The 24,387-nt window shown below is 37.8% G+C and overlaps 1 protein-coding gene across 2 annotated transcripts in view; it reads left to right on the forward strand.

Annotated features, from left to right (window-relative positions):
• Nucleotides 1–24,387, forward strand: part of kiaa0513 (KIAA0513 ortholog) — a 112,742-nt gene that overhangs the window by 42,093 nt on the left and 46,262 nt on the right. For both annotated transcript variants that reach the window (XM_028810149.2, XM_028810150.2), the window contains exons 3-6: nucleotides 9,631–9,730; nucleotides 14,237–14,310; nucleotides 19,403–19,473; nucleotides 20,156–20,363. In XM_028810149.2, the coding sequence (XP_028665982.2) occupies nucleotides 9,631–9,730; nucleotides 14,237–14,310; nucleotides 19,403–19,473; nucleotides 20,156–20,363 (453 nt within the window). The remainder of the gene's footprint in view (nucleotides 1–9,630; nucleotides 9,731–14,236; nucleotides 14,311–19,402; nucleotides 19,474–20,155; nucleotides 20,364–24,387) is intronic.

Here is a 24,387-nt window from a genome sequence, read left to right on the forward strand (position 1 = left end):
CCACTCCTTTGATATCTTGGCTGTGTGCTTAGGGTCGTTGTCCTGCTGAAAGATGAACCGTCGCCTCAGTCTGTGGTCAAGAGCGCTCTGGAGCAGGTTTTCATCCAAGATGTCTCTGTACATTGCTGCAGTCATCTTTCCCTTTATCCTGACTAGTCTCCCAGTCCCTGCCACTGAAAAACATCCCCACAGCATGATGCTGCCACCACCATGCTTCACTGTAGGGATGGTATTGGCCTGGTGATGAGCGGTGCCTGGTTTCCTCCAAACGTGACGCCTGGCATTCACACCAAATAGTTCAATCATTGTCTCATCAGACCAGAGAATTTTGCTTCTCATGGTCTGAGAGTCCTTCAAGTGCCTTTTGGCAAACTCCAGGCGGGCTGCCATGTGCCTTTTACTAAGGAGTGGCTTCCGTCTGGCCACTCTACCATACAGGCCTGATTGGTGGATTGCTGCAGAAATGGTTGTCCTTCTGGAAAGTTCACCTCTTTCCACAGGGGACCTCTGGAGCTCTGACAGAGTGACCATCGGGTTCTTGGTCACCTCCCTGACTAAGGCCCTTCTCCCCTGATCGCTCGGTTTAGATGGCCGGCCAGCTCTAGGAAGAGTCCTGGTGGTTTCAAACTTCTTCCACTTACGGATGATGGAGGCCTCTGTGCTCATTGGGACCTTCAAAGCAGCAGACATTTTTCTGTAACCTTCCCCAGATTTGTGCCTCGAGACAATCCTGTCTCAGAGGTCTACAGACAATTCCTTTGACTTCATGCTTGGTTTGTGCTCTGACATGAACTGTCAACTGTGGGACCTTATATCGACAGGTGTGTGCCTTTCCAAATCATGTCCAATCAACTGAATTTACCACAGGTGGACTCCAATTAAGCTGCAGAAACATCTCAAGGATGATCAGGGGAAACAGGATGCACCTGAGCTCAATTTTGAGCTTCATGGCAAAGGCTGTGAATATATATATATATATATATATATATATATTGCCTTTGATTCTTGTAAGTCTAAGCATTATCCTCTTATGAAGACCCCTGGCAGGGGTTGAAAGCTCAGGAATAAAAACTACTTTATGATAGGTGATTCATTTTTTCTCCCTTTGTGGATCTCCAGCTGCAAATATATATATATATATATATATATATATATATATATATATATATATATAAATACTGTGCAAAAGTTTTAGGCAGGTGTGAAAAAATGCTGTAAACAAAGAATGCTTTCAAAAATGGAAGTGTTAATCATTTATTTTCATCAATCAACAAAATGCAGTGAATGAACAAAAGAGAAATCTAAATCAAATCAATATTTGGTGTGACCACCCTTTGCCTTCAAAACAGCATCAATTCTTCTAGGTACACTTGCACACAGTTTTTCAAGGAACTTGGCTGGTAGGTTGTTCCAAACATCTTGGAGAACTAACCACAGATCTTCTGTGGATGTGGGCTTCCTCACATCCTTCTGTCTCTTCATGTAATCCCAGACACACTCGATGATGTTGAGATCAGGGCTCTGTGGGGGCCATACCATCACTTCCAGGACTTCTTGTTCTTCTTTACACTGAAGATAGTTCTTAATGACTTTGGCTGTATGTTTAGGGTCATTGTCCTGCTGCAGAATAAATTTGGGGCCAATCATACACCTCCCTGATGGTATTGCATGATGGATAAGTATCTGCCTGTATTTCTCAGCATTGAGAACACCATTAATCCTGACCAAATCTCCAGCTCCATTTGCAGAAATGCAGCCCCAAACGTTCAAGGAACCTCCACCATGCTTCATTGTTGCCTGCAGACACTCATTATTGTACCGCTCTCCAGCCCTTCGACGAACAAACTGCCTTCTGCTACAGCCAAATATTTCAAATTTTGACTCATCAGTCCAGAGCACCTGCTGCCATTTTTCTGCACCCCAGTTCCTATGTTTTCGTGCATACTTGAGTCGCTTGGCTTTGTTTCCACGTCGGAGGAATGGCTTTTTGGCTGCAATTCTTCCATGAAGACCACTTCTGGCCAGACTTCTCCGGACAGTAGATGGGTGTACCTGGGTCCCACTGGTTTCTGCCAATTCTGAGCGGATGGCACTGCTGGACATCTTCCGATTTCGAAGGGTAATAAGCTTGATGTGTCTTTCATCTGCTGCACTAAGTTTCCTTGGCCGACCACTGCATCTACGATCCTCAGCATTGCCCGTTTCTTTGTGCTTCTTCAAAAGAGCTTGAGCAGCACATCTTGAAACCCCAGTCTGCTTTGAAATCTTTGTCTGGGAGACACCTTGCTGATGCAGTATAACTACCTTGTGTCTTGTTGCTGTGCTCAATCTTGCCATGACATGAAACTGTCTTCCACAACCTCACCTTGGTAGCAGAGTTTGGCTGTTCCTCACCCAGTTTTAAGCCTCCTACACAGCTGTTTCTGTTTCAGTTGATGACTGTGTTTCAACTTATGTGTGACATTGATTATCATTAGCACCTGTTTGGTATAATTGGTTGATCATACACCTGACTATAATCCTACAAAATCCCTGACTTTATGCAAGTGTACCTATAAGAATTGATGCTGGTTTGAAGGCAAAAGGTAGTAACACCAAATATTGATTTGATTTAGATTTTTCTTTTGTTTGCTCACTTTGCATTTTGTAAATTGATAACAATAAACAATCATTATTTATATTTCTGAAAGCATTCTTTGTTTACAGCATTTTTTCACACCTGCCTAAAACTTTTGCACAGTACTATATATATATGTGTGTGTGTGTATGTATGGTATATATGTATTGTGGGATATGGCCGGCTGTTCATCCCGGCCAATACCCCCAGGCCGCCAGATGGAGCCCTCCCTGCAACATGGAGGTGCCCCGAATTCCAGCAGGGTCTCCTGGACATTGGAGTTTTAATGCACAGCCCTGCTGGATACCATGGGGGCCGCCAGGAGTCGCTGCAGGGAGGCCCAGGGATTTATATTTTCCGTATAGCCTGGAAGTATTTCCAAGTCACAGGAACGGAAGAAATGATATGCTTCCGGGCTGAAGAAAAAGAGAAGTTTTTTACCTGACCCGGAAGTGCTGGATAATCACATGGACTGAGGGCTCAGAAGCACTTTCGGGTCAGACTATAAAGGACTGTGGTAAATCCCAGACAGACGAGCTGAGCTGGGTGGAAGGGTGGCAACGCGTCTGGGAGTGGAGGATTGATTAGTGTTTGATTATTGTTATTGTGTATGAGTATTGTGGAGAGGAGGGTGCTTTGTGCACTTATTTATTATAATAAAGTCATGTATTGGACTTTTATTTGGTGTCTGGCGTCTGATCAGAGGGTTCAAGGGAGCGATAGCGCCCCCTATCTGTCACAATATGTATATGAAGCAATGTAGCAACTGGGTTTTTGAAAACAATCAACTAAAATGTAAAATGAAAAAAAACAGTTAAGCCCTTTTTTTGACTCCTATTAAAATGTTACAGGAGTTTCTTGGGTGCAATCTAAATTTATCAGTACATTACTGCAGTTAAGGTCAGTCCAGTAACTTTCATAGAAATTTTATTTGAAACCTGCATTTTTCTTGGGGCAGCTTTAAAGAGGTTGCGTAAATAATGTATCTTGAATAATCTCAAAATTTACTAATTTATTTGACATTGATCTAATAATGTTGTAATTTTAACATTTTTAGTATTTATTTTAGGCAGTATTTGTTTTTCAGTTATCAAGCAGAAAAATATCACTGAATAAATTTGGCATGTCCACATGGCAAGATACATGAGGTACTCCGTAATTATCACGTTAACTCAATATAAAACCTATTATAAAATTGCTCTCAAGCATATGAAAACCCCCATTTGTTGTTATATGGGAGTTGAAAAAAATTTAGGGCTAAGATTAAAAGAAAATGTACAGTATAAGGAAAGAAATGTGTGTGAAATTTAAGGAAAAATAGATGGCAATATGACTACAAGCATTATGTTGTAGACACTTTGAATCTGCCTACAGTGTAGTGCAACATTAAAAGTAGGCCCATGGTAAAACTTATTTTTTCACTAAAACAGTATTTTTTTCAGTCATGTTTAAAGTTTTAGATAAATAATACTCCATTGAATTCTTGAAAAGAACTGAGTCTGGACAAATTCTGAATGTATTTATTTTATTTTACAGTAACCTTTTTAAACATTTGCAAGTTAACCAGAATAGCTATGTGAGAGCTCTTAAAATGTCAACGAATACTGTGCACATCTTATGAAAAAACATTATTTTTTATAATTGTCTGTATTGAACAATTTAAAGAATAGACTCATCCTGGCATTCTAAACTCTTTTAATGAACTGTATGGCAATTGTTATCAGAAATGCAGACCGAGAGCTCAGCTAAAACGGAATGCTGTTATGGAATCATGACCAGAATTTAATTTCTTTGTTATCTAGTAGAAAATTCTTAAGTGGCTTGCAAACTGGACAATGTTTTACCTGCGTCACGTCACAGCATAGACGTTGTGTTAAACCAGGTTGGAATACCAGATTTTGGATTTATGGATAGTTTGATCACAAGTCAATGCATATTTCACGTAAAAGACAGTAGTACTTTATTTTTTACTCTTCTTTAGAGCTTTTATAAGAAATAATATGTAAATACAATGAAACAACTGTAAAATGTTAATTAGCTTTAATTTAGCAAATCTATCCATCCATCCATCTTCCAACCCTACTTTATCCTGAGCAGATTCATGGGGGAGATGGAGTCTATCCCAGTAAACATAGTGCACAAGGTATGAACAATTCCTGGACAGGGTGCTAGTCCATTACAGGATAAACACAACAACAACATTTATTTATATTGCACATTTTCATACAAATAATGTAGCCCAAAGTGCTTTACATGATGAAGAAAAGAAACATAAAAGAAAGTAACAATTAAAATAAGACAACACTAATTAACATAGAGTAAGAGTAAGGTCTGATGGCCAGGGGGGACAGAAAAAACAAACAAAAAAAAAAACTCCAGACGGCTGGAGAGAAAAAAATAAAATCTGTAGGGGTTCCAGACCATGAGACCACCCAGCCCGCTCTGGGCATTCTACCTAACATAAATGAAACAGTCCTCTTTGTATTTAGGGTTCCCACTGGAAGGACTTGATGATGATGGTCATGCAGATTTCTGGCTTTTAATCCATCAATGTAGGAACATCATGATGCTTTGATTAGGTGGTAGTGGCGCAGGTCGCCACCACAAAAAACAGGGATAAGAAACAGAAGAGAGAGTAGGGGTTAGTACGGATTTTAGAGCCACCATGAATAGTTATTATAATGAATTGAATATACAGAGTATCAGGATTAAATTAAAGTAAAGTTATGAGAAGGCTATGTTAAAGTATCTTTCAATGATATCAGAGGTCTAACTTTTGCTATGTTTCTTAAGTGAAAAAATGCTGTCCTAGTGATCAGATTAATATGCGATTTAAAATTCAGGTTACAGTCAACAGTTAACCCTAAGTTTTTTTTACCTCCGTCTTGACTTTTAATCCTAATGCATCGAGTTTATTTGTAATAACCTTATTGTATCTATTATTGCCAATCACTAAAATTTCAGTTTTCTCTTTATTTAGCTTGAGAAAATTACTATTCATCCATTCAGAAATACAAGTTAGACATTGTGTTAGTGAATCAAGGGAATCGGGGTCACCAGGTGCTATTGATAAATACAGCTGTGTTTCATCAGCATAGCTGTGGTAGCTCACGTTGTGCCCCGAGATAATCTGACCTAACGGAAGCATGTAGATTGAGAAAAGCAGCGGACCCAGGGTAGAGCCTTGTGGAACACCGTATAGGATATCATGTATCTTTGAGTTGTAATTACCACAACTAACGAAGAATTTTCTCCCTGCCAGGTAGGACTCAAACCAATTTAAGATACTGCCAGAGAGGCCCACCCATTGACTAAGGCGATTTCTAAAAATGTTGTGATAAATGGTGTCAAATGTGGCACTCAGATCTAGGAGGATGAGAGCAGATAAATGGCCTCTGTCTGCATTTACCTGCAAGTCATTTACTACTTTAACGAGTGCAGTTTCTGTACTGTGATTTGTTCTAAAACCTGACTGAAAATTATCAAGAATAGCATGTTTATTGAGGTGGTCATTTAACTGCATAATGACTGCCTTCTCTAGAATTTTACTTAAGAAAGGCAGGTTAGAGATGGGTCTAAAATTTTCAAAAGCAGAGGGGTCAAGATTATTTTTCTTGAGTAGAGGTTTAACTACAGTAGTCTTAAGATAGTCTGGGAAGACCCCTGTATCTAATGACGAATTTACTATGTCAAGAATATTATCAATTAGCACGCCCGATACTTCTTTGAAAAAACTTGTTGGTATTGGGTCAAGGACGCGGGTGGAGGGTTTCAGTTTAGAAATTAATCTATGTAAATCAGGTAAATCTATCCTGGTGAAATAATTTAATTTGTTTATAGCGGAATACTGGGGCTTCGGAGGATCCGCAGTGTTGGGGGGATATACTATGTTATTTCTAATATCATTAATTTTTTGATTAAAAAATACAGCAATAGCCTCACAGGTTTTACTGGAAGTATTTTGGAGGCATTCCTTTGCGTTACCTGGGTTTAGCAGACGATCAATCGTAGAGAATAAGACTCTGGGATTACTAGCATTGTTATTTATTATCTTAGAGAAAAAGCAGCGCCTCTCAAGACAGACTGTGTTATTGAATTCTGTTATTTTAACCTTCAATATTTCATAGTGGATAGTTAGTTTGGTTTTCCTCCATTTACGCTCAGCTCTACGGCATGTTCTCCTTAAATCGGACACTCTTTGGGTCTTCCATGGTATAACAATGCTAGATTTTTTAACTGTCTTTTCAGGTGCAACTATGTCAACAGCAGCTTTCACTTTAGTATTAAATCTTTCCACCTTACTATTTACATTATCTTCGCTATTATAGTTGGCACTATAAACGGACTGATTGCTTAGAATGTTTGTAAGTTTTAAAGCTGCTGATGAATCAAAGCGTTTTTTAACAATATGCTTCTCATGAATGTCTTCTATCATTCTTTCTATATTAAATAGTAAAAGAAAATGGTCTGATAGACCAATATCATTGACCTGCTTTACATCAACTTTTAGTCCTTTGGTAATTACTAAGTCTAACGTATGACCTGCTTTATGTGTAGGCTGATTAACGAGCTGTCTCAAATCAAAAGAGTCCAGGAGGTTCATGAATTCTTTTACTTTTTGGTCATGCAGACTATTAAGAGTGTGTCTTAGTTCATAATTAAAATTGACAATAAGTATGAGAATTCTTCACACACACATAAACATACAGTAAGGCCAATTTACTGTGGCCAGTCCTCCCAACTTGTATGTCTTTGAACTGTGGCAGGAAACTGGAGCACTTGGAGGAAATCCATGTAGACATGGGGAGAACATGCAAACTCCACACAGGGAGGAGCATGGACGCAAACCCTAGCCTCCTTGTTGTAAGGCAGCAGCACTGCCACTGTACTACTCAGCAAATATATTGTTTATAGGTTTCCATTTTTGTAGGAGATTTCAGATGAAAGAACTGAAATTATATTTTTGTTGTATTTTCCTTTTTGTAAGCTGTATGAACTGGCTTATTATTGTTCTTAGACTGGTGTATTTAGAAATTTTGATTCAAATTGGGGTCTGCTTATGATGATGTCTTTAAAGCACAAGATACAAGAAATTTAACAACTCTTTGAAACAAATGTGATTTACACAAAAATCCATTGTGTGAAACCTCTTAATACATTCAAGGTGGTAGACAAACCATAGCATGTTCATTCTTCTTCTTCTTCTTCATCTTTTCTCACTTTTTTGTCGAGTCAATGTTTTCTAGGTTTTGGCGTGATTTTTACAGCTTAATACCTTTCCTGTCACCAAATCTCCCTATTTATCTGGAGGGACTGGAAGGTAGAACATATGCAATGCATTCAGAACATATTCTGAGTTCTCACTTTCTTGTTTGTTTGCTTTCTTATACATTTTGTTATTTTGCAGTCTTGTGCTAATATCATTTAAATGAATATTTTCCCTGACTAAGCAACACTAAATTTCCAAAAATAAGAAAGCCAAAACAGGATTTTAGAAATTTTTGAAAATAAAATAAATACATAAATGTCGTATCAGATCAACACAACTATTCAGAGCCTTTACTCAGTACTTAGTTGAAGCACCTTTGGCAGCAGTTACGACCTGGAGTCTTCTTGGGTATGACACGTCAAGCTGCACACACCTGGATTGAGGAATATTCTACCATCCTTTGCAGATCATTTCATGCTCAGTTAGGCTGGACAGAGCATGTTTGTGGATAGCTATTTTCATGTCTCTACGGAGATGTTTGATTAGGTGTGGGTTATGGCTGGGCCATTCAAGGATATTCTCAGAGTTATCACTAAGCCACTCCTGAGTTGTCTTTGCTTTTGTAGCTAGGGTCATTGTCCTGTTGAACACTCTGAAGTAGGTTTTTATTAAAGATATCGCAGCACTTTGCTCTGTTTAGCTTTCCCTTGGCCTGGACTAGTCTCCCAGTCCCTGCTGCTGAAAAACAACTCCATAGCGTCATGCTTCACCATTTAAGTGGTATTGTGCAAGTTAGTAAGTATCCTTCAGACACGTTGCTTAGAACTGAGCCCAAGCAATGCAGTATTGCTATCATCAGACCAAAGAATCATGTTTCTCAATCAAAAAGACCTTTAGGTGCCTTTGTGCAAATTCTAAATGGGCTTTCATGTGTTTTTTATTGAAGAGGAGCTTATGTTTGGCCCACTTTGCCATAAAGCCTAGTTCTGTGGTGTTGCTGTAATGGTTGTCCTTCTGGTACTTTCACTCATCTTCACACAGGACCTTTGCAGCTCAGGTAGAATGACCTTCAGTTTCTTGTTCACCTCTTTTACCAAGGCACTTCTTCCCCAATTTTCCAAAGTGTAGGTGTGTTTGCTATATGGTTGCGAGACATGGACGCTATCCAGTGACCTGAGACGAAGACTGGACTCCTTTGGACTGTGTCTCTCTGGAAAATCCTTGGGTACCATTGGTTTGACTTTGTGTCGAATGAGCGGTTGCTCTTGGAGTCCCGAATGAGGCACATTACCTGAATTGTGAGGGAGCGTCAGTTACGACACTACGGCTATGTGGCTCATTTCCCCGAGGGTGATCCGGCTCGAAAGATCCTCATTGTTGGGGACCCGAGTGGCTGGACCAAACCAAGGGGTGGTGCGTTAACGCACTGTACCAGTGCATGCTCCCCAGCTTGACTTGACTTGACTTGTAGAACCATCCTAACAATGATCAATAAAATGGGATGCACCCGAGAAAGATTTCAAATACCATAGCAAAGGGTCTGAATACATGTGTCCAATGTAATATTTCAGTTTTTTATTTTTAATAAATTTGCAAAAATTTCTAATATACTGTATTCACTTTGTTATTCTGGAGTATTGATTGTTGCTTGAAGTGGGGAAGAAACAAATGTAAACAATTTTAGCATAAGGCTGCAACATAACAAAATGCGAAAAAAAAGCCAAGAGGTTTGAACATTTTCTAAATGGATTATACATTATTAAACAGTAAGGGAAATTTTCTAATATACATTACCTTTTTTTAGAGAGGAAATTGACCAAGAGGAGAAAGCACGGTTTGGCCAGCTGTGCTCTGGGGACAATAGCAAAGAAAGGGAGTGGTTTGCCAAATACGTCAGCGCCCAGGTGAGATTCAAATAAACATTTATGTTTTTGTTTTGTGTTTCAGTTTTTATGTGTTAGAAGCATATTTAAATAATAATATGTAGGTTTTTGGTTTCTTTTTGTTGGTGTAATGTACAATTACTTTGCAAATGTATTCAGTATCAATCACTAGCCATTTGTTTTTGTAAATTGCATATTTTTAAGTTAAAGTTTAAAATTAATGCTATTAACAATAAATGTGACTTCAATAAATTCCAAAGATGTCAAAAAAATAAAATCAGTAAAGCACAAGGTATTGTGCATAGTTTAAATTATTTACTTCCATTATTATACTAATTGATCTGAGGTAAACATTACATTGGCAAATCCAGCACTATGATGAATGACCTCATTGCTGGAATAATGATTGTGAACTTATTCTCTATGTAGACCTCTGAAAGGGGAATTACTTTAACTCTTTGAGGGCTGAATATTATTTCCAACTAACAGTTTTCTGAAAAGCACACAAAGCAAAGGTTTTATACAGATATAAAACATTTGTTGCTACATGCTCTGGCCACCAGTTTGCCAAGAATCCGTGGCAGGCTGGCCACCAGACTGTCTTTGTGTGGCGGGGAGCAGGGGTGGCAATAGCGGTTTCAGTCGCAGTGCACTGTAATCTAGTTTGTATCTCAAGGAAAGGTAAGTGACGGTCCTCTCAGGCAAACATTGTCATAGGTGGGTCAGCTACACAAACTTGTTCAGTACCACGATCAGCTGATGCTGGTACCTCACATTAGTTTTCAATCACTTGTGTCAAATTCACAAGTCACAATCCAATTTAGTGATAATATGCCAAATGTCGTCCATGGAGTATTATTGCTTTACGCATTCGCTTTAATCTGTCACCAGATGTCTATGCCATTTTTGCTGTTGTTTGATCCTTGCTACTCACGTGAACACATGGAATCACAAGCAAACCAATGAAGTTAAGTTTCCTTTCCATTTACAGTTGATTGCCACAGTCAACCCCTCCTTTTGACAAAAGTCGACATTCGCCCTGAAAGGGTTAAAGCAGATTTTTAGTTACAGCACTAATGAACTTTAAAATTGGCCTAATTATTATGTAATGGAAAAGCACAGGTCAGAAGTTTATAAAGGAATCAGATGATAAATATTCTGTTAAAGGTAGTGAAATTGGTCATGACAACTGTAAGGCATTTATCACCCTAATACTGGTTAATGAGGCTATGCATCTGAACTTACGTTTTTGGGGAACAATTAGCCACATAACATACGTTCACAGATTATATTTTACAAGGTGTGCCTGCTCCTTAGTCCCTGATTTTACACATATTTTGGATACAGTTGGTTACTCCCTCTTAGATATCTGCCCATCCATTTTTCAAATCTCCTTTTTCCATTAAAGAAGTCATAATGAGCAAGAGCCTATCCCAGTGATGTTGGATACTTAACTACCACTCAGGCATGAGTTTATTAAAAGTATGAAAAAAAGAAAAAAAATACTTTTATTAATCAGAATATGATGGCCATGCCGTATACTTGAAAAAGGTTGAGAAAAAAATACACCCGTCTTTACAGACAGGAGTGCAAAACCAAAATGACTAACAAATTGAAAGCTGCTCTATAAATATGGCTGAACGGAGGAAGTGGTAGAGACAGGAAGGCCAGAAAAGGAACTGATCTGCCAGAAAGATGGGTTCTGGGTAACAGGTATGACGTCATCGGAGGGTGCCGGACATGACATCAACAGGGGCCTAACTAGTGGTGGTGTCATTGAGAGGCAGGTTCTTTGGCTGGTCTGCAGAAAGACAAAAGGAGAAGGAATCAATTGACTGTGCCAACCCCTGGTCTGGCTAAGAAATAATACTATTTGAGCCTGTAAACTGTCTTACAGTACTGTCTTGCCCGTATATGACTATATATATCTATGGATAAATGTAAAAATGCATAAATCTAAAATGAAGGTTTGCACTTGGCTTGAATTTCTTGTTTTACTGATTAGTTAAACTTTATGGTAAGATATGTTAAGAGAAGCCCACTGGAAAAGCAGATGATTGTTCTAACTAATGTTTTTCTTCAAGCAATTTGTGATGGAACAGACACTGAAAGCAGAGAGTAGGATCAAGCAAATGGAAGTGTATTAAGAAGATATTTCTCTTGTGACGTGCTGAAGTAATCATCATCTTTTCTTCAAGTTGGCAAGCGTCTAGATTTTCTTAGATTTTTGCTGTAATTAAAAATTTTTTTAATCTAAAAAATTTTCATTTTTCAGCTTAAACACAACCAATCAAATAAAACTTAATACTGTTTTTTTTTTCTTTTTTAACAGTTTGTTTAGCTTATTCTATAAACCTTCTACAAGTATCTTATTGCTGTTTCAAACAAACCAAAGTCTTAATTCTGAAAATAATAGAGACATCAAAAATTGTGATTAAAAGAGATTACAAATCTTATATAAAGCAGACTGTAACAATCTTGTAGTCTTGTATGTATGTTTTCATCCAGTTGACGCTCAGAACGTTTACTGAAGCGGCATCTGATTAGGAAGTTGACATGTAACTATCCCTATATATATATATATATATATATATATATAAAATCCAACGTCTGTCTGTCTGTCTGTCTGTCTGTCTGTCTGTCTGTCTGCTTTTCACGAGAGAACTACTTAATGGATTTAGATCAGGTTTTTTTCTATAATTTGCTTGAACATTCTGGTTGATTTTGCAACTTCTCTCATCGCGCTAAGTATCATAGTTCGCTTGTGGTTCCAATTTATTTCCTGAAATCTGACAGAGACGCAGCGGGCCGAGGTTGCAGGGTCCTCTTCACTCACGCACCAGCCTTGGGGCGTGTACCTTACATCCCCTTAGCTACTGAACGAGAGAACTACTTAACGGATTTTAATATGTGCTTTTTCTATAATTTACTTGAACATTCCGGTTGATTTTGAGACTTCTCTCATTGTGCTAAGAATCATAACTCGCTTGCAGGAGCAATATATTTGCGCTAATCTGACGCAGAGGGTGCGGGCCGAGGGAAGGGGGAAGCTTCACGTCAGGAGTGGAGAGCTGGGCAGGGCCCTCCTCACTCATGCGCCAGCCTCTGTTCGAGTCTAACCTCTGCGTTTTGGAGTGTTCCTTCCCTCCCATAGCTAGTGATATCTGTTTGTTTATTGATTTTTAAAGTTTGTCCTGTTTAACAACTAGGGGACAGCTAGTGAATTATAAAATATAGTTAAACAATCCATGTCTTACATTATAGGAGACTCACTTATTTTTTGTAAACTAAATAATTACTTAACACTATTATATTTTTTAATGACATGATTTCTGACTGAAAATAAAAACATTAGGGAGGTGTACAAACTATGGGCTTATTTTCTAACCCCTGTGCTTTCAGCAAAAAGAAATCAACAAGAATTTATGGACATAACTTTTTTAAAAATGCTATAAAAAGAAATGACAACTGAGAGATTTCAGAGGGATGGGGGGCAGCCAGTATCCTGCTTAATGTGCACAAAATAAAAAGAGAGGATGAAGAAAGGAAAATTATCCTGGATGAAGGCATTGTTCAGTGCTTTTGTCTCTCAGGCTATGGATTGGACTTACTCTTTGCTGCAGAGCTCCATTTGGTTCTGACGCTAGTCCAGAAATGATTCCCAGTGATGCTGTTCTTTACATAGTCCATGGGGTGGAAGGGATGGTACCCCAGAGATGAAGCAAGAGTGATGTTAGTGTTTGTTGTGGGACTCATCCCCTGGTTTGCAGGTGAGAGAAGAGAGGCTGTTAGTGATGGTACTTGCCCAGTCAATGTTCTTGTTACACTTTACCTTAATAGCACTGTGTGAATGCTCCTGATATACCTCCAGGTAACAACATATTTCCTGATATTATGGTATTCTAAAATGATGAAGTTTTATTTATAGCCCAGCAATTTTACTGTTTTTTTATTTATTTATTTATTTAATGTTATATACTTAAGCCTCTCTTACGCTAGCACTCCTACTTAGCTTTCAATTCTGTATTTCTCATCTCAGATGCTAACTTCACTTGGTATTTCATTTCACAGTGCATTTTATAAAAACTGAGGGATTAGTATTACTGTAAATATAAATGTGTACTTTGCAGGTGACTAAAGATAAGCACCTCTGGTAGAATGCATAGGGGGCACTTCATAAAAAAACATTTGAGCCTGTAACTGCACATCACCTAATTTCTTCATCCTACCCCATATGGTTTTTCAATATCAGTAACACAGGTTGAGTACAGCCTGACTTTGCCCTATTCCAAACCAAATAATACACTTATTTTCACAGTAAACAAAGTTACAACGCAAGTTAGAAAGAGGTGGTTTGGCACCAAGTGGAAAGTACTGGAAAGTTCTATTGTGAGTGTAGCTTTGTAGAGACCTTGGTTTCATTTCTAAATGTTATATGATTGCCTTATCTGTTATTTTTGTTGACACTGTTTAGTTTGGTATTACATTTTAATAAAGAAAAATGTTTTTTGTGTTTTTTTTCCCCAGCGGTGCAATTCAAAATGTGTTTCAGAACAGACATTCTACAGGCTTGTCCAGTCATTTGCTGTTGTTCTTTTTGAGTAAGTCGAACTATTTCACATTTTCAATTTGTTCTGCCTATTTTGAAAAGTGATACAATAAGTAATATATGGTTTTTGATAAGAAGAATTGAGTTAATTTGGAAATATTTGTCTGTCCTTGTGGTTACTGAATTTAAATTTATTGTGACTAACTCTTCATGAATAGAGAATGCTACATCTTGTACCCCTTGTAAACTTTTGTACTCCTATACCGCTCTCAGATCCGGCACGATTATAATACGCGCTGCCTTCTTTGAGAGGCAGCAAAAGAAAAAAAAAAAAAATTATCTGGGGCGCGAGTGACCAACACTACTCTTCTACTACACCACTTCAAATTATGGAGACACACCAGTGAAAGCAGGGTCAACTCAAAATGATTATTGAAAGATAATACACATTATCACAGTGACAACAACAACAAAAATAATCCCCACACAAATCACGACACAAACACTAGAAAACATACATTACTAATAAGGATTTCAGCAAATGGAAACACAAAAAAAAAACAAACAATGGATTTATAGATTTTTGGCTTATCTGTATGGTAGCGTTGAGCTCAGTCTATATGACAACTGAGAGATTTCAGAGGGATGGGGGGCAGCCAGTATCCTGCTTAATGTGCACAAAATAAAAAGAGAGAATGAAGAAAGGAAAATTATCCTGGATGAAGGCATTGTTCAGTGCTTTTGTCTCTCAGGCTATGGATTGGACTTACTCTTTGCTGCAGAGCTCCATTTGGTTCTGACGCTAGTCCAGAAATGATTCCCAGTGATGCTGTTCTTTACATAGTCCATGGGGTGGAAGGGATGGTACCCCAGAGATGAAGCAAGAGTGATGTTAGTGTTTGTTGTGGGACTCATCCCCTGGTTTGCAGGTGAGAGAAGAGAGGCTGTTAGTGATGGTACTTGCCCAGTCAATGTTCTTGTTACACTTTACCTTAATAGCACTGTGTGAATGCTCCTGATATACAGTGGTGTGAAAAACTATTTGCCCCCTTCCTGATTTCTTATTCTTTTGCATGTTTGTCACACAAAATGTTTCTGATCATCAAACACATTTAACCATTAGTCAAATATAACACAAGTAAACACAAAATGCAGTTTGTAAATGGTGGTTTTTATTATTTAGGGAGAAAAAAAAATCCAAACCTACATGGCCCTGTGTGAAAAAGTAATTGCCCCCTGAACCTAATAACTGGTTGGGCCACCCTTAGCAGCAATAACTGCAATCAAGTGTTTGCGATAACTTGCAATGAGTCTTTTACAGCGCTCTGGGGGAATTGTGGCCCACTCATCTTTGCAAAATTGTTGTAATTCAGCTTTATTTGAGGGTTTTCTAGCATGAACCGCCTTTTTAAGGTCATGCCATAGCATCTCAATTGGATTCAGGTCAGGACTTTGACTAGGCCACTCCAAAGTCTTCATTTTGTTTTTCTTCAGCCATTCAGAGGTGGATTTGCTGGTGTGTTTTGGGTCATTGTCCTGTTGCAGCACCCAAGATCGCTTCAGCTTGAGTTGACGAACAGATGGCCGGACATTCTCCTTCAGGATTTTTTGGTAGACAGTAGAATTCATGGTTCCATCTATCACAGCAAGCCTTCCAGGTCCTGAAGCAGCAAAACAACCCCAGACCATCACACTACCACCACCATATTTTACTGTTGGTATGATGTTCTTTTTCTGAAATGCTGTGTTCCTTTTACGCCAGATGTAACGGGACATTTGCCTTCCAAAAAGTTCAACTTTTGTCTCATCAGTCGACAAGGTATCTTCCCAAAAGTCTTGGCAATCATTGAGATGTTTCTTAGCAAAATTGAGACGAGCCCTAATGTTCTTTTTGCTTAACAGTGGTTTGCGTCTTGGAAATCTGCCATGCAGGCCGTTTTTGCCCAGTCTCTTTCTTATGGTGGAGTCGTGAACACTGACCTTAATTGAGGCAAGTGAGGCCTGCAGTTCTTTAGACATTGTCCTGGGGTCTTTTGTGACCTCTCGGATGAGTCGTCTCTGCGCTCTTGGGGTAATTTTGGTCGGCCGGCCACTCCTGGGAAGGTTCACCACTGTTCCATGTTTTTGCCATTTGTGGATAATGGCTCTCACTGTGGTTCGCTGGAGTCCCAAAGCTTTAGAAATGGCTTTATAACCTTTACCAGACTGATAGATCTCAATTACTTCTGTTCTCATTTGTTCCTGAATTTCTTTGGATCTTGGCATGATGTCTAGCTTTTGAGGTGCTTTTGGTCTACTTCTCTGTGTCAGGCAGCTCCTATTTAAGTGATTTCTTGATTGAAACAGGTGTGGCAGTAATCAGGCCTGGGGGTGGCTACGGAAATTGAACTCAGGTGTGATACACCACAGTTAGGTTATTTTTTAACAAGGGGGCAATTACTTTTTCACACAGGGCCATGTAGGTTTCGATTTTTTTTCTCCCTAAATAATAAAAACCATCATTTAAAAACTGCATTTTGTGTTTACTTGTGTTATATTTGACTAATGGTTAAATGTGTTTGATGATCAGAAACATTTTGTGTGACAAACATGCAAAAGAATAAGAAATCAGGAAGGGGGCAAATAGTTTTTCACACCACTGTACCTCCAGGTAACAACATATTTCCTGATATTATGGTATTCTAAAATGATGAAGTTTTATTTATAGCCCAGCAATTTTACTGTTTTTTTATTTATTTATTTATTTAATGTTATATACTTAAGCCTCTCTTACGCTAGCACTCCTACTTAGCTTTCAATTCTGTATTTCTCATCTCAGATGCTAACTTCACTTGGTATTTCATTTCACAGTGCATTTTATAAAAACTGAGGGATTAGTATTACTGTAAATATAAATGTGTACTTTGCAGGTGACTAAAGATAAGCACCTCTGGTAGAATGCATAGGGGGCACTTCATAAAAAAACATTTGAGCCTGATTTATAGAATTTTGGCTTATCTGTACGGTAGCGTTGAGCTCAGTCTATAGTGGGGAATGAGGCGCCGACCATATCTCTTATTCCGGGAAATGTACTGATTAACTGTTCCTAGTGCTGGCCCGTCAAGTCCTCTCCCGTATGCCTTCCTCCCGAAGGTAAAAATAATTTGACTGGCAATGAACCCGGGTTCACCTGACAATGTCCAAGAGGTGTTAATCCTTTCCCTCATGCCTTTTCCTGTTATGGCCTCCTCCTCTCTCCTAGCTCTTCTTCTTTTCTTTTTTCCCACCACCTATTTACATATGGATAGCTCCTCCCTGTACAGTCTGTTGGCCCTCCAAGCCAGGTGCTCCCCTCCCTCTGTATAAAGGGCGGGCCCTACACATAAAGTCATACCACTAAAAAGGTATTGGAAAAGGTACAAACTTACAGGTACATATACATATTCCGGTCGACCGTTACACTCCTATTCCCTTTATTTCAGTCTTTTTTTTAGTTTTAAAGAGCTCTTCTTCATCAGTAAGTACTGCAAAGGAAATAAACAACCAAAACATGACGTGTACTGCAACAGCTAAAATAACTATTCCATTTGGTAGTGTAGCTGTGGAATTAAGACCATATGGATCCTAGTTTACTCCTTTCCATTGACTGTGTGTGTCACATGGCCTTGAGCAAGTTGCTTAACCAATTATGGCTATAATTGTATAAAATGTGTAGAAGTGCATAACAATTGATAAAATCATCAAGTATATAAACACATATAATATTATATTAAACTACAAACACTATATTTGTTCAATCCAGAGAGTTGATTTTAAATTTGTCCTTAGCCACTCCATATGAATATACTATCAACTTCACATTTTTCACAGTTGACACTTTTAGGGCGAATTATACAAAACTAACTCACTAATTATACAAAACTACCTCAAAATATGTTAAGTCATTTCTGGGCATCTGCTCATGTAGTGCATCCTGCTCCTTCCAGTGGCTGACAGGATTTGCCACCTTAAATTTTCATTTCACATAATTGATAGGATGCTTGTTTTGATTAAATGAAACAACATAACTGCTGCTACAGGAGAACATTGCACACAAGCCTTTGAACCTTCTCATCCTACCTATTGACCTTCATAGTGCATTTGTTTTGTCTCCAGCTTAATTGGCTGTCACTTGGGTCTTTTTGTATCTGAGTATGCATTTAATTCTATAATTGTCCATCAAGGGCTGCATCCAAGCAGTGAACTAAATTTGATCCATTTGTAGGCTTGGTTTATATTTCTGGGACACTTGCATAAGAAATGGGCTAGACTTAAAATGGGTCTAAGGCAGGGGTCTTCAATCATAGTCCTGGAGGGCCGCAGTGGCTGCAGGTTTTTATTCCAACTAGTTTTCTAAGTAGAAAGCAGTCCATGCTGATAATGAAACTTGCTATTAAACTATTTAGCTTGTTGATGCTTGCATTCGTCCAGGAGCAATTTTAATTGCACTATAGAGTTTCCTTCTGTGAGAACATTATCCATTTGTTTTGTGGACCGGAGTAGATTTAAACTTAATGGTCCTTCCAATTCCCCTCTCATTCATTTCTAAACATTTTTTTTTTATCACAGATACTTCATGGTAAGTAAGCGCGTTAGCTGGAGAGCTGCTGGTTTATTGGTTATCTGCATCTCATTATTAACTAATGTCTGATTAAGAAAACTGGCAACAATTAAAACTTAAATGCAGCTGCTAAAATCTAAAATAGGCACTCAAAGGTTCTGAATGGTAACAAGCAAGAGAACTACAATTAAGCCCAAAAAACTGTATGTCTTTAGTAGTAAATAAAAGGGTTCTAATTAAGAAATTGGTTAAAGTGAAAACCTGCAATCATAGCAGACCTCCAGGACTGTAACTGAGGACCTCTGATCTACAAAATAACTAAAATTTGTCTTTGATGAATAAAGGCACTAACAAGGCATAAAGTTAAACACCAACTTTCATTATCAGCAAGGACTGAGTTCTAATAAGACACTGGCTGGAATGAAAACCCTTACCCACAGCGGCCCTCCAGGACTGTGATTGAAGACCCCTGGTCTAAGGCAACAGAAACAGTTATTTTAGAGTTATATTTCCATATGTATGTTTCACACAAAATCAATAATAGGGTTTGTGGGATTTCTTGCAGGTGCTACCAAACAGATGACTTTGGTCCAGCCAAAAATCTGATGACCATGTGCTTCACGTATTATTATATAGGCAAGTGTTACTTTTTATGACTTCTGTAATGTAGATTATATTAACTAATATTATTTCAAAAATTTTTCTTATGTACTAAATTTCATTGACTGTTTATTTATTGTATAATTCATTACATCTAACCTAAGATTATTTTATTATTACTTGACTGATTTAAGTGACATTTTTGGTTGCATTAAAAGAAATGAAAATGAGTACAGAGTTTATTTAAAGAGCTTTGGAGAAAACTGTACATCGTATGATGGAGAAAAAGGGTTGGGGGGATGTGGCCATTTGAAGGAAAAGACAGAATAGCACAATGCACCATGATGGAGGTGGAGAGGAATGAGACCAAACAAGATAATTAAAGTGTTGACATTTGACATGAAAAATTGTTTTCCATCAAACATTCCTGAATACAAAGGAAAGTAAATTTGGAGAGCAGCTCTCTATTTTGCATGTCCTTGTACAGTGACTGATGTTGTGGCACAGATGAAATACTATATATAAGTATGAACAAATCTCAGATACATAAAAGAAATATGCATTAATTTAAGGCATGGATGGAAGGAAAATGTCATATTTTAGTTTTCTTAGGCAGTTGCAGAACAAGAATTAGTATTTTGATGGAAACTGTGTGTTCCAGTTTTAAGATATTGTTAATGAACATTTTGGCCTAATTTTATTTAATTACAAATTACAGGAAAAATGCATCTGTCCCCAAATGAATTTATGGAAAAACCATCCAGTGGCATTGATTCCTACATAAAATCTGCCAACACATGGCTGTCAGAGAAGAAAGACATTGCTGAACGGCTTCTTAAAAATACCAGTACTAAGACAGAAAATGTTAAGGGATTCTTTGGAGGTCTTGAAAACAAGCTGAGAGGCCCCTTAACAAAGAAAAATGAGTGAGTAGTAGTTCTTTTTTTCATTAAAGACAAAAAGTGCATGCTAAATTGGACAATAAAATTAAAGAATTATTGTAGACAAGAAAATAAAAGGGCTTGTGGATTTTTGTTTTCTGTAATCTTCAAAATTGTAGTTGAATAACATAAAAATGTAACCGTTTCAATGCTTTTTTAATACAATTCAGAAAATGAAATGAATCACTCATCCTCATATCCAGATGTTACTGAATCAAATTTGATAGTATAATTTTCTTTTTATGTTTATAAGTTAAACCACAATCACGCAGAAAATAAACTTGCACGTGTTTCAACATTACAGTATATTTTAAAATGTCTACATGTAAAGAAAAAGAAATTGATGAGGTATAGTGCAGCACTCATTTCAAAGGACAGTATATAGCAATCACAATTATTTGCCAAAAAAGTAATCCATTTTAATTAAATCACATCTGATAAATACAGAATAACCTGTGGAACAATGAGTAAAACTTGCCAAATAAGATAATGTAACATGACAAATATTCACAAGAGATTTTTTTACATGTGATGTTCTTGAATAACACTTCTTTTAATATCAACTTAAATTTAAAATACTCTAGTAGCTAGAATTTGATATGAACTGGCAGCTGGCTTTGCAAAGCATCTGGAATTGAAAAGACAACGACATTTAAGGTGAACATTTATTAAATACACCAAAAGGATAAACAATGTTCTTTGTTTATTTTCTAAAAAATTACCAATCAATTTGATAGTGTTAAGTAACACATTTCCTTTGTTCATTTAAAAGCATAAATGATTTGATTTGCATACAGTCTACACTCTTTTCCTGAAAAAGATCAAACACACTTGAGTTAGGGTGCAAAAGGAGCTTCCACCTGCAGCTAAAGTCTCTGCAGTCTACTTGTGGCTTTACACTGTAGGAAGATATGTAAATAAATCAAGGTAAATAACATTTGATCTGGCTTTAATATAAATAATATTTAAATGTTTTTATATAAAGACCATCACAAAACATAATCACAAACTGGACTTTGCATGATATGTTGGCGAGCTATGTAAGCTGTGCTTTTTCTTTGAAGGACAGGTGTGGGGCAAACTGACTGGCAGGATGATGCTGGACCTCTTGCTGCATCCAAACGATGCTATCTTTTGCCTTTACACCTGGTGCAGCTGCGTTGTTCTTATATGTGAGTGGACGTTTCTTGCGGGGAGGGCTTCTGTTCTCTTTCTCCGATGTAGAACTCTCATCCTCATCTGAGTTCACCTCTGTTACAGCACGTCTTTATTTGAAAACAGCAGTGTCAGATCGGGGGAGCGTGAACACAACTGAGAGATTAAAATCTGAATAATAAAAAAAAAAAAAGCTAACTTTTACAAGAGAGTAAAAGCCAGTGGCGAAGCCCAATCGCTCTCATCCCAGAACCAGATGGCTTGGTTCAATTCTGTATAAATTTTAGACACTTGAATAAGATTTCCAAGTTTGATACATACCCGATGCCGCGTATTGATGACTTGTTGGAGAAACTCTGGCAAGCCTCATATATTTCCACCCTCTGTCTCATGAAGGGGTACTGGCTGGTGTTCCTGGGGGAGTTCAGTTGCGAAAAGACCACATTTGCCACTCCAGACAGGTTGTTCAGATTCACCAGACTCCTATTTGGTCTTCATGGTGCGCCGTTGATTTTCAGCAGATGATGGATCAGATTCTGTGGTTCCATTCCCTGTAGTGCTGGGTGGTATACGGGTTCATACCAAAAACTGTTTTTTATTTTTGTTATGATATGGATTTTTCTTATACCGCAACACCAGTTTAATAACCTAAACAACGTTTGGAATGTGGCGCAGCAGGAAACTGTTTAAGTAGGGACCTTTTTCACTGCTGCACTGCTAAACACGCATACAATGGAGTACATGCATTAGTGGAGGTATTGAACGGTGAAAATGGACAGAGAGCATTCTGAAACTGAAGCTGTAGCAGACAATAAACTTAAACATGATGATACAGAAGAACTTTTGCCGAAAAAAGGAGCCGTGTCTGTTGCCTGGAGATAGTTTGGTTTTAAGAGGTTAGATGTGGACCATTATGTTCAAATGTGTGAATACTGTTTCTATACTACTGGATAATACTGCAAGCCAAGTTGTACTGGGTACTGTGTAATAGTGTGACGACATGTTGACTTTATTCTCGACATTTCTACTTTAATCTCGACGTTTATATCGAGATTAAAGTCGACATGTTGACTTTATTATCGTAATTTGTCATTAAAGTAGAACATCGTAAATTAAACTTCATCTTAAAATGAATATTTAATTTACTAGATTTTTCTCAAACCCCATCATAAGTTATGTTGCACATTAAATGCTTTGTTTTAAGTGTTCCTGGAGCCATGTTAATCGCCACATGCTTCTTAAACTGAGTTCCTCTTGCACTAGGAGGAGGCTCAGGCAGCACACAGAATACATTAATTTCATGATGTTCGTGCTCTCTGAACATTTAGAATGCTAAGATAAATACTTGATATCATTTTCATGATGAAATGCATTAAAGCATGTATTAATCATGTGGGGGCATGGTGGTGTGGAGGTTGCACTGCTGCCTCGCAGCAAGGGGGTCCCGGGTGTTCCCTGCCTTGAATTTGCATGTTTTTCTTTTGGGTTTACTCAGCGTGCTTCAGTTTCCTTTCAAAGTCATGTAGGATGTGAGGTTTTGTTTACATTATATTTACCTTGCTAGTGTATGTATTGCTCGTATTCACCCTGCGATGTGCTGGCGTCACGTTCAGGATTTACTCCTGCCTCGTATACAATGCTTGCTGGGATGAGCACAACCCTGAATGCTTGGCATATTTAAACATGTATAACGAAGATTTTTTTAATGTTATGAACATTCCGTGGTTTAAGTTTTTAACTAGTTTTAATTTCACAAAGATGTTTATCGTGTGGTGATTGGTTATGTGGAGAAAGAAAAAGGAAGGATAGGAACTGGGGGGTTTGTTACGTCAGACAGAGACAGCACGCATGCAATAAAGAAAGTCCTCTCAGAAGAACATCCATTGAATTCTGTGTTCGTGTCACCAACCACCAGATCATGAACCCAACATTTACACAATATTTAAATTAAACCTGTTCGATACCCATTCATACATCCAGTTTTTTTGGAGCCTCGTCACATCTGCCATAAAGTTCTCTACACTGAACGTACACCTGGGGACCACTTACTGCGAGGGAGCAGCACTACCGCCACACTACCATGCATGTTTAATACCTGCTTTAATGCATTTCATCATGAAAATGATATCAAGTATCTATCTTAGCAGTCTAAATTTTCTGAAAGCAGGAATATCATGAAGTGAATGTATTCTGTGCGGTGATAGCTGCCTGCGTCTCCTCTTAGTGCCGAGGAAGTCAGTTTAAGAAGCGCGTAGCGATTAAAAACTGGGTCGGGGAACACTTAACACAAAGCATTTAATGTGCTACAATAGTTATGACGGGGTTTGAGAAAATCTAGTAAATTAAACATTGATTTTAGGATGAAGTTTAGTATATGACATTCTACTTTAATAACAAAATAAACTGAGAATAGAGTGGAAATGTTGACTTTAATCTCGACATAAACGGCGAGAATAATGTGGAAATGTCGAGAATAAAGTCAACATGTCGACTTTATTCTCAACATATAGTTTTTTTTTTTCTTTACTGTGTTCGTATTTTTTTTTTCTTCACTGTGGCCCTAATAAACTTCCGTACGGCTATACCACAAATAGCATTATAAATGCAAGTTGCAGTTTTATTTTTTATGTATATAACTTAGCTTGAAGCAAGGTCCATATTAATGCAATTTGCCTTAATGATGGTTCAGTTGGCAATGATGTCATCTCTAAGTTGCACTTGTTTTATTTTATTTTATTTTATTTTTATTTGGTGAATACTCTGTAATGCACGTGGGCTTAAAGTAATAGTATTATTACTGGAAGTTGCACTATTATTTATTTTATTGTTATTATTTATTAGTTTAAATATTATG

The sequence above is a fragment of the Erpetoichthys calabaricus genome, chromosome 9, assembly GCF_900747795.2.
Source record: "Erpetoichthys calabaricus chromosome 9, fErpCal1.3, whole genome shotgun sequence".
Taxonomy (NCBI): Eukaryota; Metazoa; Chordata; class Cladistia; order Polypteriformes; family Polypteridae; genus Erpetoichthys; species Erpetoichthys calabaricus.